The 15584-nt window shown below is 46.8% G+C and overlaps 1 protein-coding gene across 2 annotated transcripts in view; it reads left to right on the top strand.

Moving 5' to 3' along the window:
- Positions 1-14027, top strand: part of Tulp4 (TUB like protein 4) — a 198858-nt gene extending 184831 nt beyond the window's left edge. For both annotated transcript variants that reach the window (XM_045158536.1, XM_045158535.1), the window contains exons 13-15: positions 3001-3144; positions 5893-8402; positions 9473-14027. In XM_045158536.1, coding sequence (XP_045014471.1) covers positions 3001-3144; positions 5893-8402; positions 9473-9589 — 2771 coding nt within the window. In that variant the 3' untranslated portion in view covers positions 9590-14027. The remainder of the gene's footprint in view (positions 1-3000; positions 3145-5892; positions 8403-9472) is intronic.
- Positions 14028-15584: the final 1557 nt, after the last annotated feature.

Raw genomic sequence — 15584 nt, 5'->3', positions numbered from 1 at the left:
AGCACCGCCAAAATACAACGGAGCTGTGGAGGTGGCTTAGTGGTTAAGGCACTTGCCCACAAAGCCAAAGGACTCAGGTTCAGTTCCCCAGAACCCACGTAAGCCAGATGCACAAGGTGATGCATGCATCTGAAGTTTGTTTGTGGTGCCTAGAGGCCTAATGTGTCCATTCTCTATCTGCTTCTCTCTCTCTCTCTCTCTCTCTCTCTCTCTCTCTCTCTCAATAATTAATATACAAAACAAAAAAGTTGTGTTACTGTATGTGCATCTTCAGAGACTTACTGAAGAATATTGTATTTGGATTTTAAATGTCTCAGATCAGAGAAAAAGAATAAAAGTAAAAATAATGTGGAGTTCATCTCTAACACTAAAATAAATAAAAGTCTTGCTACATATTGCAAATATGTCTCTTAGCAATATTTCATTAACTTGCAAACTGATGATAACAAAAATATGTTCAATTATTCATCTGTGCCCTATTGACAGATACAGCTGGTTTTTTTGTAACCAGTTTAAATATCATTATTATCCCCACCTCAGTCAGCTGAAAACTTAGCTATCTGCCTAAAATAAATGTTGAGAAAAGGAATGCAAGTGAGAGTTTACTCAGTCCATCTTTTCATTCTGGTGAGCAGGTCTGCCAGTCAGCTAATGGGAGTGGCGAGTGTCTGTGAGGCACACGCTGCTCCGGTGGGAGTCAGTTGCCAAGACAACAGCTTCTGTGCCATAGCGCGGAATCATTGCCCTCATCATTGACATTTCTGAAAAGACCATTTTGGCTGAGCGTGGTGGTGCACGCCTTTAATCCCAGCACTCGGGAGGCAGAGGTAGAAGGATCACCATGAGTTCTAGGCCACCCTGAGACTACATAGTGAATTCCAGGTCAGCCTGAGCTAGAGTGAGACCCTACCTCAGGGAGGAAAAAGAAGACCATTTTGGTACTTATTATTACTAAGCTAAAAGAGCTTCCCACTTGATTCTTCTAGAGAAAAGAAATCAACTCAGATTCTAGAAGGTAAATCATACCTGGTACACTACTAATCTTTTCAAAGACAATATATGACTCTCTAGTGGAATTAGGAAGTAAATGTTCTTTATGTTGAATAATTACTTTAATTCAACTAGAATGATCCAACTTGTGAAAGTTTTTTAATTTTTCACATTTATAATTTTGAAATATATGTAATTGGTTCAAAATAATCAAAGAGAAGTATGCAGCAAAAGAAAAAAAATCATCTTCAGATACACACACACACTTCCTGCAGGTACCTAATTTTCTTCCCTGGAGGAAATTGATGTTATTTTTCTAATCATTCTTCTGATTTTTCTAAATTTTATTGTTCTTTGTTAAACTGAGTAATAAAGAATGCACTTTAAGCTGGGCATGTTTATGCACACTGTTAGTCCCAGCACTCTAGAAACAGGTAGGAGGATTACTGTGAGTTCCAAGTCTGCCTGAGTGAGAACCTGCTTTAAAAAGATGGCTCAGCAGTTAAGGCACTTGCCTGCAAAGTTTAAGGACCAAGTTCAATTCCCAAGTACCCACATAAAGCCAGATATATAAAGTGGCACATGCATCTAGAGTTCATTTGCAGTGTCTAGAGGCCCTACTGCTTGCTCTCTCTCTCTCTCTCTCTCTTTCTTTCTCTCTCTCTCTCTCTCTCTCAAATAACTAAATAAAAATATTTTTTACAAAGAAAAAATATGCTAGTCATGGTGGCGCATGCCTTTAATCCCAGCACTTGGGAGGCAGAGGTAGGAGGAGTGCCTTGAGTTCAAGGCCACCTTAAGACTACATAGTGAAATCCAGGTCAGCCTGGGCTAGAAAGCTTTACCTCAAAAAACCAAAAGAAAGAAAGAAAGAAGGGAGGAAGGGGAGGGAGGGAAGGAAAGGGAAGGAAGGAAAGAAAAAGAAAAAATGCACATTAGTGCACTGAATCAGAACTATACAGAACCCAGGCTCACACAAAGTCCTCTGTAAAGGTGCTGGCTGCCAAGGCAGTGCTGGCCAGTCAGGCTCTGGACTGGTGGGAGGATAGCTGTGGAGACAGGATGTGGCTTCTCTTAGCAAACAATAATGAGTAAAGAACTTCTTCTCACAAACTTCACAGAATAGACTATTAAACACACAAGAGCTAGCCCAACCTCATATCCTGATCTTAATCTGACATGGAAATTCAACTCAAATTTATGATTTTTAAATTTATTTTGTCTTTTCTAAATATTTTGGTTACACCTTTAGCCTTCTCTTAAATGACACTGTTAGTCACATTAAATCTTAAGGTTCCTACAAATGCCTGTTCTGATCATTAAAGTTGAGAGTTAGACAAGACTCCAGTCCTGATGACAGCAGCCCTCTGTGCTTACATGAAATCTGTTCCCACCTGCCACTTTCAAATTGCTGCTTGATTGCCCAAGAGCCCCGTGAGCTTCTCCCTCTTGGCACCACTGTTTCCACTGAATCTTCCTCTGGCTACAAATGAAGCTTTTAAAAGATATGTTGTTCAAGCCGGGCGTGGTGGCGCACGCCTTTAATCCCAGCACTCGGGAGGCAGAGGTAGGAGGATCGCCGTGAGTTCAAGGCTACCCTGAGACTACATAGTGAATTCCAGGTCAGCCTGGACTAGTGAGAGACCCTACCTCGAAAAACCAAAAAAAAAAGATGTGTTTTTTCCTACCGTAGCTCATTGCAAAAACAAATTTAGGTCTAAGGTATGTTTTTTGACATTCACAATTTGTGGGTTTGTACGTAGATAGACTGTTGGCAAAGTGGCTGAAGTAGACAAAAGAATTTGCCAATGTGAGTCTAGAACTATAACCTATGGGGCTATGTGTCCATCAAAAGAGAGGAAGCGCTCCTGTCAAGCCCTTGGCCTGGCCTGTGCTGGTCTGTCTGTTTAGGGCAGGGCTCCACAGCCCTCCACTTCTCTTCCTACCGCTTTGCTGACACTTTGTCCTCGGCCGTGTGTCTGTTAACTGTGCCCTCCTTCTCCCCACCAGTAATCTATAAGACCAGCCTGCTACATCTCCAGCCACGGCAGATGACCATTTATCTGCCAGAAGTTCGGAAGATCTCCATGGACTATATTAATTTACCTGTCTTCAACCCAAATGTTTTCAGTGAAGATGAAGATGACTTGCCAGGTGTGTTCACGTGCATGGACTTGTTTGTCATAGTCTTGCTCTTGGCTCATGCAAGTTAGTGAGTGCCGCATGCTGACTAGATTTGAAAAGGGTCACATGACTTAGTGGTAATTTGGCAGGAGGAAAGCTACCGGAAGATGGGTGGTTAAGGTGGCAGTGGCATGTCACATTCATGGAGCACTTCTCGGGTCTCATTATTTTTATTTATTTAAAGAGAGAGAAAGAGGCAGATAGAGAGAATGGGCATGCCAGGGCCTCTAGCCACTGCAAAGGAACTCCAGAAACTTGTGCTACCTTGTGTATTTGGCTTACATGGGTACTGGGGAATTGAACCTGGGTCCTTAGACTTTGCAGGTAAGCACCTCAGCCACTAAGCCATCCCTCCAGCACCTCATGCCTCATTTTAACTCACAATAACATTCTGAATCACATGCCAATCAAAGTAAGAAAGGCTGAGTAAAATCAGAGCTAAAACCCTGTCTCAGTGGTCTAGTCCAGCCTCCATCCCTGCTCAGAGAGCTCCTCGTACTTACCGTTCCCAGCTTCTTAAATTTGCCTCACCACCAGGATACAGCGCCTGCGCATCATACACTCCTTTCCCACCATGAAGTGTGTTTCAGTCAACCTCAAGTTGCTGGCAGAAAACACCTAACCAAGAGCAGCTTATGGGAGGAAAGGGTTTATTTTGGCTTACTCGAGACTCAGAAGCTCCATGATGGCAGGGGAAAACAATGGCATGAGCAGAGGGTGGACATCACTTCCTGACCAACATTAGACGAACAACAGCAGCAGGAGAGGGTGCCCAACACTGGCGAGGGAAAGTTGGCTATGACATCCATAAGCCCGCCCCCAAAAGCACACCTTGCCTCAGGGAGACTTCAGTTTCCCAATTGCACCAGCTGGGGACCTAGCATTCAGAACATCTAAGTTTATGGGCTGCCACACAGTACACATCTTTGCATAGAGGTGTGGCTTGAAGTAAAGGTGCAGTCTGATACTCTGCTTTTCATTTTTGCTTTAACACCTGTCAGTTACCTGTGTTGTCTTCAGTTAACCTGGTTCCTTTAGTCCCAGCACTCTAGAAGTTAACTTGTTTACTAGTTGGCGGTGGGGGGGGGGGGCTTCAGAGATCCTATTTTGATTAATGGAGCAGATGATTACTAATTAGACTGCCAGTTAGATGTTTGTAAGGTTACTTGAAGAACGTTGGCTTTTCTTAGTAGAAATCTACTTGTAATTTTGTAGCTACAGAGACTACTTCCACATCAGTTCCTGCAGTTTGCTAAATGGAACCTTACAGACTTTATGTTGGGAACATTCACAGCCCTGCTATTTCAGTTTTAGGATTAGAAGTGTCCTACACTTTCCCCTTGCTACCCCCAGTGCAGGGAATGTAAGTGTTCCCAAGGTCGCTTACTGCTGCAACTGCCGTTGCTGTTGAGGAGGGAGCAGTGTCTTACATCACACCCAATGATGGCAACTCCATGGAGTCTCTTTTCCTTGGGAGGGGAAGATGCCTAATGTCATTGTTCCCTGCAGACTAGTGACACCTGGACAAAAAATCTACATAGGAGTGATACGAAGCTTGAGATGGGACCAAGATCCTTGCAGCCAAAGGCTATTCATGTCTCCCTGGAGGCCCCATGGAGCAGGAGTTAACAGGCCCAGGATGCTAGGTGGTCACATTCTCTAGCTCTGCTGCAAAGTCAGCCAGCCTGTACTGAGCCTGTTAAAGGCTGCTTCTTGCCCAGGTATCTTTTACCGTGCAGCATGCAGCAGTAAGGCCTCTGGGTTTGTGGCAGTGCCCTCTGAAGAGGAGCTCCAGTGAATAACGAGCAAAACTGCCAGAACGCTCGGTTGTCACTTCCAGTGGGGGTGCAGACAGCAGCTGTGGGAGCCTGCCTGCAGGTCACTGTTGATGCAGTTCATGAAGTTCCCACTGGATGTAAACAGACTGCATGCGATTTTATTCAGTGTGGTTCTACCTTACATGCTGGTTAAAAAACAGTAAATTAGGGCTGTGCATGATGGCGCACGCTTTTAATCCCAGCACTTGGGAGGCAGAGGTAGGAGGATTGCCATGAGTTTGAGGCCACCCTGAGACTACATAGTGAATTCCAGGTCAGCCAGGACTAGTGAGAGACCCTACCTCGGGGGGGAAAAAAAAGCAGTAAGTTAGGAAATGAGCTTCACCTAATATGCACATTTTCTAAACGATTCTTTTCAACATTGGTTTACAATGAAAATTTTTATACATATTTCAAACACATACCTATTATGCGGTATTTCCCACATTAAATCCATAATTGTGTAAACCTGCTTGGAAGCCTGGGCATTAGGTATCCACGGGCAGTTCCTTACTGTACCACTGTTCTCTTCTTACATAAAGGACTGCTTCTTAGATAAAACAGTATCATCAGTAAAAGAATTCTTCAGACGTTTGGTTACTTATGGTATCACTCAGTCAGATGGTACCAAATTCAGTTCCAGACATATGCTCATTGAATGTTTTGACAGTGCCCTTACCCCATGTTCCACAGGTGGGTCACCCAAAAGCCTCCCAGTTGCCTCTGTTTCCTTCCAGAAATATTAGAGAAGCTTTGTGAATAGTCCCCACACAGACACATCTCAGTCTCTAACCACTGTATTTTGCTCACAAAAAGTGGGTAAGTCCAGATGTATTGCTTGTTGTGATCCAATTCCATGGCACGATCTTGCAAGCAGTTCCTTTTTCTAATTTCCTTCCAGTGACAGGAGCATCTGGTGTCCCCGAGAACAACCCACCGTGTACCGTGAACATCCCTATCGCACCTATCCACAGCTCTGCTCAAGCTCTGTCCCCCACACAGAGCATAGGCCTGGTGCAGTCCCTGCTGGCCAACCAGAACGTGCAGCTGGACATCCTGACCAATCAGACAACAGCTGTGGGGGCAGTAGAACACACAGGTGACAATGCCACCCAGTACCCAGTCTCCACGCGGTACTCCAGCCCTGGACAGGTGATCTTCGGAGGTGTGGAAATGGGCCGCATCGTTCAGAACCCTCCGCAGTTGCCTTTGCCACCGCCGCCGCCCCTGCCACAGGGGCCCATGCAGCTGTCCGTGGTGGGCCATGGAGACCGAGACCACGAGCACCCGCAGAAGCCAGCCAAGGCCCTGCGGCCAGTGCCTCAGCTGGCAGCTGAGGGGGATGCTGTGGTTTTCGGTGCCCCCCAGGAGGTCCAGGTGGCAAAGATGAATCCCCCACCCCCCTACCCAGGAACCATCCCTGCTGCCCCCACCACAGCAGCACCCCCACCCCCTCTGCCACCACCACAGCCCCCAGTGGACGTGTGCTTGAAGAAGGGTGACTTCTCCCTCTACCCCACAACGGCACATTACCAGCCCCCGCTGGGCTATGAGAGGATCACCACCTTCGACAGCAGCGGCAACGTGGAGGAGGTGTGCCGGCCTCGCGCTCGCGTGCTGTGCTCTCAGAACACCTACACTCTTCCAGGCCCTGGCAGTGCTGCCACCCTGAGGCTCACAGCCACTGAGAAGAAGGTCCCCCAGCCCTGCACCAGTGCCACCCTGAACCGCCTGACTGTCCCTCGCTACTCCATCCCCACAGGAGACCCACCTCCATATCCCGAAATTGCTAGCCAGCTGGCCCAAGGGCGAGGTGCTGCCCAAAGACTGGACAACAGCCTCATCCATGCCACCTTGCGGAGGAACAACCGTGAGGTTGCGCTTAAGATGGCCCAGCTGGCCGACAGCGCCCGTGTCCCACTGCAGCCCCCAGCCAAGCCCAAGGGTGGCTCTGGTGGGCCAGTGGCACAACTCCCAGCACGGCCCCCGCCAGCGCTGTACACCTGCAGCCAGTGCAGCGGCGCGGGGCCCGGCCCACAGCCAGGCGCTGCCCTGACCCACGCCGTCAGCGCCTCCCCACTGGCCTCGCAGTCCTCCTACAGCCTCCTGAGCCCGCCCGACAGCAGCCGGGACCGCACTGAGTACGTCAACTCGGCCTTCACAGAGGACGAGACCCTGTCCCAGCACTGTCAGCTTGAGAAGCCTTTGAGACATCCTCCACTCCCTGAAGCCACTGTCACCATGAAACGGCCTCCCCCGTACCAGTGGGACCCTGTGCTAGGTGAGGACGTTTGGGTTCCTCAGGAAAGGACAGCACAGCCTGCAGTGCCCAACCCCTTAAAACTGTCCCCTCTGATGCTAGGGCAGGGCCAGCACCTGGATGTGGCTCGAGTACCCTTTGTGTCCCCCAAGTCTCCCTCTAGCCCTACTGCCACTTTCCAGTCAGGCTACGGGATGGGAATAGCATATCCAGGAAGCTATACCAACGCCCCTTTGCCTGGAATGCAGCCTCCTTGCTCCCCCAAAGACGCTCTGTCCCCAGCACAGTTTGCACAACAGGAGTCTGCTGTCGTCCTTCAGCCAGCGTACCCACCCAGCCTCTCCTATTGCACCTTGCCCCCCACGTACCCAGGAAGCAGCACGTGCTCCAGTTTACAGCTGCCACCCATCGCCTTGCACCCATGGAGTTCCTACAGCGCCTGCCCGCCCGTGCAAAATCCCCAGGGCACTCTCCCCTCCAAGTCTCACTTGGTGGTGGAGAAGCCCCTTGTGTCCCCACCACCCGCCGAACTCCAAAGCCACGTGGGTACAGAGGTGATGGTAGAGACTGCAGATAACTTCCAAGAAGTCCTCTCCCTGACAGAAAGTCCGGTACCCCAGAGGACAGAAAAGTTTGGGAAGAAGAACAGGAAGCGCCTGGACAGCCGAGCAGAGGAGGGAAGCGTGCAGGCCATCACTGAGGGCAAAGTGAAGAAGGAAGCTAGAACCTTGAGCGACTTTAATTCTCTCATCTCCAGCCCCCGCCTGGGGAGAGAGAAGAAGAAAGTGAAAAGTCAGAAAGACCAACTGAAGTCGAAGAAGTTGAACAAGACAAATGAATTCCAGGACAGCTCAGAGAGTGAGCCCGAGCTGTTCATCAGCGGGGACGAGCTGATGAACCAGAGCCAGGGCGGCAAGAAGGGCTGGAAGAGCAAGAGGAGCCTGCGCGCCGCCAGCGAGCTGGAGGAGTTCAAGTGTCGCAAAGCCAGCGAGAAGGAGGACGGGCGGCTGGGCAGCCAGGGCTTCGTGTACGTGATGGCTAACAAGCAGCCTCTGTGGAATGAGGCCACCCAGGTGTACCAGCTGGACTTTGGAGGACGAGTGACCCAGGAGTCAGCCAAGAACTTCCAGATCGAGTTGGAGGGGCGGCAGGTAAGGAAGCAGGGGTCACTGAATGAAGGATGTCGGCGCTTGTCAAGAGGCCAGTCAGGAAACGGGGAAGACAGCTTATGTCTTTCCAGTGAGTCACGTGGTTGAGGTTTTAATTCTCAGTGTGCTTACTGCTGCCTTTAACGTATTGCTACTCCAAGTAATGTGTGTGCTATCAATCAGGTGTTTCCAGGACATTTGTGAGAACTAGCAGGCCCCACCCATGGATGGCCTCTGTAGCCCTGCTACCCAACTTCACTTCTTTACTGTCCTAGGGAATCCTTCACTTTTCAGTTTAAAGCTTTCATTTTTAATTAAATCCACTCATCAGATATTTATACCTACTGTGTACCTGGGATTCATCTGGGTTCATCTGGCCCCTAACCTCTATTTGTAAATAAAGTTTTATTGTAACATAGCCCTGCCTACTCAAATGTATAGTCCACAGCTACAGTCACATGACATGACCAAAGTTGAGTCTTGGCTGCGGAGTGTATCGCCTAGAGCCCTAAACTGTGTATCAGTCCTTTCCAAAAAGCCTAGTAGCCTCTACTCTTATGTATGAAAGGAGAGAACTAAAAAAAAATGAAAGTCTTTGTCATCGTGAAGCTTCCAAAAGTGGAAAAAGACCACAGCACAGACAAATCAGCATGCGTCCTACACTGTGATGCTGTGATCTCGCGCTGAGGCCACGGGGAGTAGTGAGCTAGATCACAGGTGCAGCGGGGTAAGGAAGTAGGATGAGGAGAGGTGGGCAGGAGGTTGTGATGTTTTCCTAAGTAGGTCAGGGAAGCCTGCTGTGAGGCAGACACACTTGACAATTAAGGTTGCCCTTTATCTAAAGTGTCAATTAGCCTGTGGGTTCTTCCTTTTTTCTCTCCTTACTTCTTGCTGGGAGAGGAACCCACGTCATTTTCCTTGTAGAGCTACCTGCATTCTAAACTGCTCATCCTCTCCCTTCATTGTCCATGTTCTGTGGATCCCAGCGCCCACCTGCCTCCTTCCCTGGGGAGGGCCGATCTCTGCTGCTCTCAGGCCTGCCTTTCACTCTGCTTCCTGCACCCCTCCCCCAGGTGATGCAGTTTGGAAGGATCGACGGGAATGCGTACATCCTCGACTTCCAGTACCCCTTCTCAGCTGTGCAGGCGTTTGCCGTTGCCCTGGCCAATGTGACTCAGCGCCTCAAATGAAGAGGTGGATGCAGAAGGAATCGTGCCAGGAGCCTTTGGCGGCAGAGCACGCGGTGCTGCTCCCCAGGAAGACCAGAGAACAACTGCAGAAGTAGAAGAGCCCATCAGCGTGGGAGGGCGCCGCCCTTTATGCGTGGTTGTCTATCCAGTTACCTTTTGTTGTCTTTCTTTTCTTCTTTCAGCCGAGTGCTGTTCGTAAGCCCAGAGTGTGAGGCGCCTGGGGGTCTCAAGGGCAGTGTAGCTTGACCGTAGGTGGTTCTGCTGGGTCTGCTTGTCAGTGACTGAGACAAGAGCCTTTGGAGAGAAGCCTTCTAGCCTGCTGTTCTTCCACACACAGGAGTGTGTGCGTGCTCTTTCTCCATAGCATCTGGCTCTTACACTCCAACGTGACCACTAGTGCAAAGCAAAAAACTTGCTTTAATACAACCAAAACTCCTGAAGATTCATGTTCTCTTGGGAGAAGACAGCATTTACTTCACATATGTCATGCTCCTCCCCAAAGATAACAGGATGGATGAAGGGCTTGTCACAGGTGCACTATGTTCCTCTAGTGAAAGTGGCCTCTGCACAGGGTGCTATTGCCATGTAAATGTGACTTGGCAAGCCGCAGTGTCTGGGAGGATGATGGGTAAGGAACGACCTGCCCGTGTCAACGCCCTGGGTGACTTGTGCAAGGGCTGTTCTCCCCTTCCCAGGATGTTAGCCGGAAAACTGCACAAGTGTCATCATTGCTCATGGCTACGCAGAATCAGTGATGCTCTCCCACTTGCCTTTGGGAGGAGGTGGGGAAGAGTTGGGGATCATGTCACACAGTGTAGTGGTCAGTCACAAAACCCCCACTTGCTAAGAAACATCTCCCATTCTCCCTCTGCCTTGTTAATCTGGAGCCTAGTGCAGTAAACACCGTTCTCTGTACACAGAGGATGGGTTGCTCTGTCCTTTTCGCAGTGTGAGACTTGATGTGAAGCTGCCCCCGTCCTCCTCTTGGCCACATTAAAATTCTGCTGATGCTTTTCATCAACTTAGAAGTGTGATCCAAAGTTATGAAGCATTTGCCAGAGAATCAAAGGTAGGGATATTGCTCAAATCTGTTTTGAAAGCCCTACAGTATTCTCTAAGGCCGGGCAGGGGGCGGGTGGCATTTATCCACTGTATAGAGTGTAAGGAGGAGCTGAACCACTGGGAAAACATGGTTGAAGTCATTGTGCTGCAGGTAGTCGGTTGTGTATTCCTTGTTGTTGCAGAATAGAAACCGTCTGCCTGGAATGTCTTGACCCACTTCCCCTCACGGGCGCTGGGCAGGCCTCCATGCCTCGCAGTGAGACCACTGCTGTGCGCCCCGCACCTGTGATGCCCAGAGCACGTGCGCCGCCTGCTGGCCTTGACTCCTGAGTTGAGATTGGAAACAGACAAGTGGAAGGTGCTGCAGGAAACTTTATTTTAAAGATTCCCTGTGTTTGGTCTAAGAATTAAAAAAGAAACTGGCACATTCTCTTGCCAACGCAAAAAGAAATGATCTATCATTCCTCCAGGCTCTGAGAAGTACTGGCAAGGTTTTTAAATATGGTGATGGTCACCTTTCCACTAATATTGGCATTTTCCGTTTTATAGTCAAAGATATGGGACCTGATTCTTGGGTGGGTAAATCCCTCCAGAAAATGATGCGTGCGCAGAACAGCCTATTTTTAGATCTGCTCCTGTGGCCTGATGAGACGTCCTGTGCTTACCACTAGCTGTGCAATGATGGTTGTATCCTGTTTCTGAAATAATTTAAATGCAGGTTCTTTGTTTTATTGTTGAAGGTATAGTTATTTATCTTGCTTTTCTGGTATTCTTAGGAATTATTTTGTTACTGTGTATTGGTGAGTTATGCCCATTTTATTATTTATTTAGAAAAATAGTATCTTTGTAATGACTTACTTGGTAGCAGTCTATTTTGCTGCAAGAAATAAAGAGAATATGATAAAAAGATGTTTTGCTGGGTAATTTGTAACCTTCTCTAGTTGGGAAAAAGTCCTATCAATTCTTAGAAAAAATTCACTCTACCTTGTGGTGTTGATCATATACAAAGGAAAATGTTTCTTTGAGATAGCATACCCTAGAGTAATAGTTCTCCTTATTTTGACAATTTTAGTTAAAAAAATAAAAGATAATGGGAAATGAAGAGAGGTGATTCCTACTAGATAAGAGTATTAAAGGAAGGAACTCTAAGAAATAAGCTTAATTTGAGTTCTAATTATTCTCAAAAGAATATACTTGAAACTTTTGCTTAGTAAGAGCAGATATGGAACAAATCATTCCCCAAAGGCATCTCTTCCCCCCACCCCCTATGAAGACACAAGCTTCCTTCCAGAGTGGTGTGTGGTTCCACAGCACCTGTCACTCACCCAGTCCCAGTCCAGGAGGAGGGAGTCTCAAGTGCCAGATCAGCAGGAAGTTGTTGACCACAGCTCTTGTGATATGATGTCTTATAAGGTAATAGTAGTGGCTTTGCTTATTTTAAAATTTGCTTCCTTCAGTCAGTCTTGGTTGATTAAGTACTACAGAAGTCAGAACTTTAAGCAACAGAATTCTAGGTACTTCATACTCATTTAATAGCAATTTATGAATGTCTCACTGGCTCCCTCATCTAAAAACTATTAAGTCCAATAACAAGTTACCCGCATATAGACTTGTGAGGAAGCACCATGTTAACAAACCAGCCTTAGATGTGTTTGGCGCTAACCTCATCAAACCAAAGGCAATGAATGTGTCTACAACATCCACTGAATGTATATCCCGAGACAAACTGGGACCAAAGAAGCAAGACCCCTCTCAAAGCTCGCACGGCAGTATGAAGCGAAGGCTTCCTGTCTGTAGCCACTGCTGCCACATCGCCCACCCATAGGACATGAAGAAGTGTGTAGTGTTTGTCCTGTAGTCATAACCGAAGGTCAGGGAGGCCCCAGGGTCCACCCTGTTCTGTCACAGGGTGGAGGATGTCCTTGGGCCAGTCACTAGGGCTGCAAGGCCTCCCTTCATGGGGCTGTGAAATGAAAGGGGCGCCTGGCAAGCTCGTGAGCTCCCTTCTGCCTCCAGCAACTCGAAAGACAGAAAAAGTTTCGTCTTCCCACTTCACAGGCGTGGAGAGCATATTGTGAAACATCCCCTTTCTGTCAAAAAATGCTTGCTTGTTTGTTTTTCCTGACTCTACTGAATACAAACCCCCATGTTTAACATCTCTAGAAAGTTCACCTCTGGGTGCATTTGGAATCGTGTTTATTCTCCTAAAATTACCAAAGCAGCAATTCCAGCAAGATGGAAGAGTCCCCCAGGAGTGTGTGTGCCCTACTCGGCGGGCACCCTCAAATAAGGCAGTTATTTGCCCCTAAAACTGAGTGGATTCAAAGAGGACAGAGGAATGTGAATCTAGGCTGACTTGTCCCCAGTTGTGTCCTCCTGTGTTCAAATATGACACTGTCTTCAAATTCAGAAAGTATCTTTAAAAGGCCCCAGAGATAAAGGAATTCGTGGATGGCTTGGTCAAGTCAGTGGCTGTGGACAGAGTTAGCCCGGTCAGAATTATTGTGTGGGTTCCTGGGAATTTGTATTAGCACACACTTCAGAACATTCTACCGCTAGTGTGTTTTCTAATCTCTGGCTGATCAACTCTGAAGGATCATGGCTGATTGTGTTTCCATTTTCTTTGGCTTTGTGCAATGTTCTTGTAACTTTACTTGTACCTATATTTTCTGTTTACAGGTTACTTTTAAGGGGAGGGGTGGGATGCAAAAATCTTGTTTATTGTAGATAAACATTTTTTTTTCGTGTTGTAGAAAAGCATGGGTCAATGCATTTGAGTGAAAAAGGCACTGTATTATTTACCAAAGGGATATTGTTTTTGCATTTGTTTGTAAATGCATTTTTTTAGTACTGTAAATTTGAACATCATTTCTGAGTTTACTACTACTACTGGCATTTGTTTGTTTGTTTGTTTGTTTCTCTTTAGTCTCATAAGTGTAAGGCAGGTGCACAAGCCTCAGACCAAACAAGACCACCAGCATGTTCTTGTCCAAACTTTGGGGCTGGCATGCACTGTCTTGTGCAGCTCAGCTCCTCCAGTGTTGGGTCCTTTGAGTTTAAATCCAGCACCCTGCTTCCTTTTACTCTCCAGACCAGATCTGTTGTGACTCAGTTGCATCTTAATGAGCTCTCCCTTTCTTGCCTATATTTTCGTGTGTATTCTGTATATTAGGTTGTGAAGGAGATATTCTAGAAGGCATTGATGATTTACATTCAAAATGATGTGGTTGTTCAAATTATTTTCTGTCTTTATTATTGAGATGGACTAATCTCCTTTTTTGATGATTTGAAATTGTAAAATTTGTCCAGCTATTGCTTAATAAAATTTTGCAGATCCAAAAAACAATAATAAAAGTCAATGACTTTGTGTGCTGAATTCAGATTGTGGTCTTGGGTCCTTTGAGAAGAAAGTACCTCTCCAGTGGCATGACCCGCTGACCCTCCAGTTGCTTCAAGGGCCCCTGGGACATGGCATCGTGATGAGAGGCCACAGCGGTCATCGCGCACTGCCAGCTTTGAGAGCCCAGAGACTGTGTGGTCTCCTCCCAGCGGATTGCTTTGGGTTGGCTTTTGTCTTTCTTTCTTTTTTTTTTTTTTTTTTTTGGTTTTTCGAGATAGGGTCCCACTCTGTCTCAGGCTGACCTGGATTTAACTGTGTAGTCTCAGGGTGGCCTCGAACTCACAGCAATCCTCCTACCTCTGCCTCCCAAGTGCTGGGATTAAAAGCGTGTGCCCCCACGCCCGGCCCTATTTTTGAGGGAGAACCCAGTTAGGAATTCACCTGCCTGGCACCTAAAAGATCCCAAGTGCTAAATACGTTAACACCTTTCTGGGAAACATATGAACCAGATTTGAAGCCATCCAGTTTAAGTGCCAAGTATACCTGTTGACTGTTAATATCAAGAGCTTGAGAGCTTTCTCCTGAAGTTTCTTACCACATTGGGAGGCATCTCTGCAAGCACAGAACTGCCCTTTTGGTTGTTTTTAGACACACAAAAAAAAGACGTGATAACGTTGGCTCTACAAAATTCTAATTACGAAATTGTTTTTTAATAATTATGGGGCCAGGCATAGTGGTGCGTGCCTTGAATCCTACTCAGGAGGCAGAGGTAGAAAGATCACTGTGAGTTTGAGGCCAGCCTATTTCTACAGAATGAGTTCCAGGTAAGTCTGGGCTAGAGTGAGACCCTATGTCAAAAAAATAAAAATAAGTAAGTTGGGCATGGTGGTGTATGCCTTTAATCCCAGCACTTGGGAGACAGAGATAGGAGGATCTCCATGAATTCAAGGCCACCCTAAGACTACCCAGTAAATTTCAGGTCAGCCTGGGTTAGAGCGAGACCCCACCTCAAAAAAAAAAAACAAAAATAACAAATAAATAAAAATAAGTAAGGGACAATAAAATCTATAATTTCAATGATCATTAATGACTAACTGCCTTGAGCTTTATGAGTCAAAATTATAATCACATATCATTATGGATATTTATGAGAATTGAGTAAAATTCATTCATTGAGTGACTATGCACTTAACCAAGGAGCAAGAAGATCTGACCAAAACCAGACTGACCTTCTCCTATTCTATCTCCCCCTAAAACACCACCAAAACTCCTAACAGTTCCTATCTGAGTCTCCCTGGGGTTACCCACTCCACCAACCCATTGTCAGCTTTGTAACCATTCAGTACAAATCACGGTTTTCCAGCATGATTTATTCTTAACACCCTGGGAAGAAAATTTAGCAAATTCCATTCATATTTTGGTTTTTAAAAGCTTTCATTTTTCCTGGTAGCCTTATAAGAATAGGAAGTCACGAATAAGCCAGATGCACAAGGTGGCCATGTGTCTAGAGTTTGTTTGCACTGGCTGGAGGTCCTGGCACACCCATTCTCCCTCTCTCTCTCTCTTTCTCTCAAATAAATAAAAATATTTAAA

The sequence above is a fragment of the Jaculus jaculus genome, chromosome 9 (assembly GCF_020740685.1).
Source record: "Jaculus jaculus isolate mJacJac1 chromosome 9, mJacJac1.mat.Y.cur, whole genome shotgun sequence".
NCBI classification, from domain to species: Eukaryota; Metazoa; Chordata; class Mammalia; order Rodentia; family Dipodidae; genus Jaculus; species Jaculus jaculus.
This window is presented reverse-complemented; position numbering and strand designations above follow the sequence as displayed.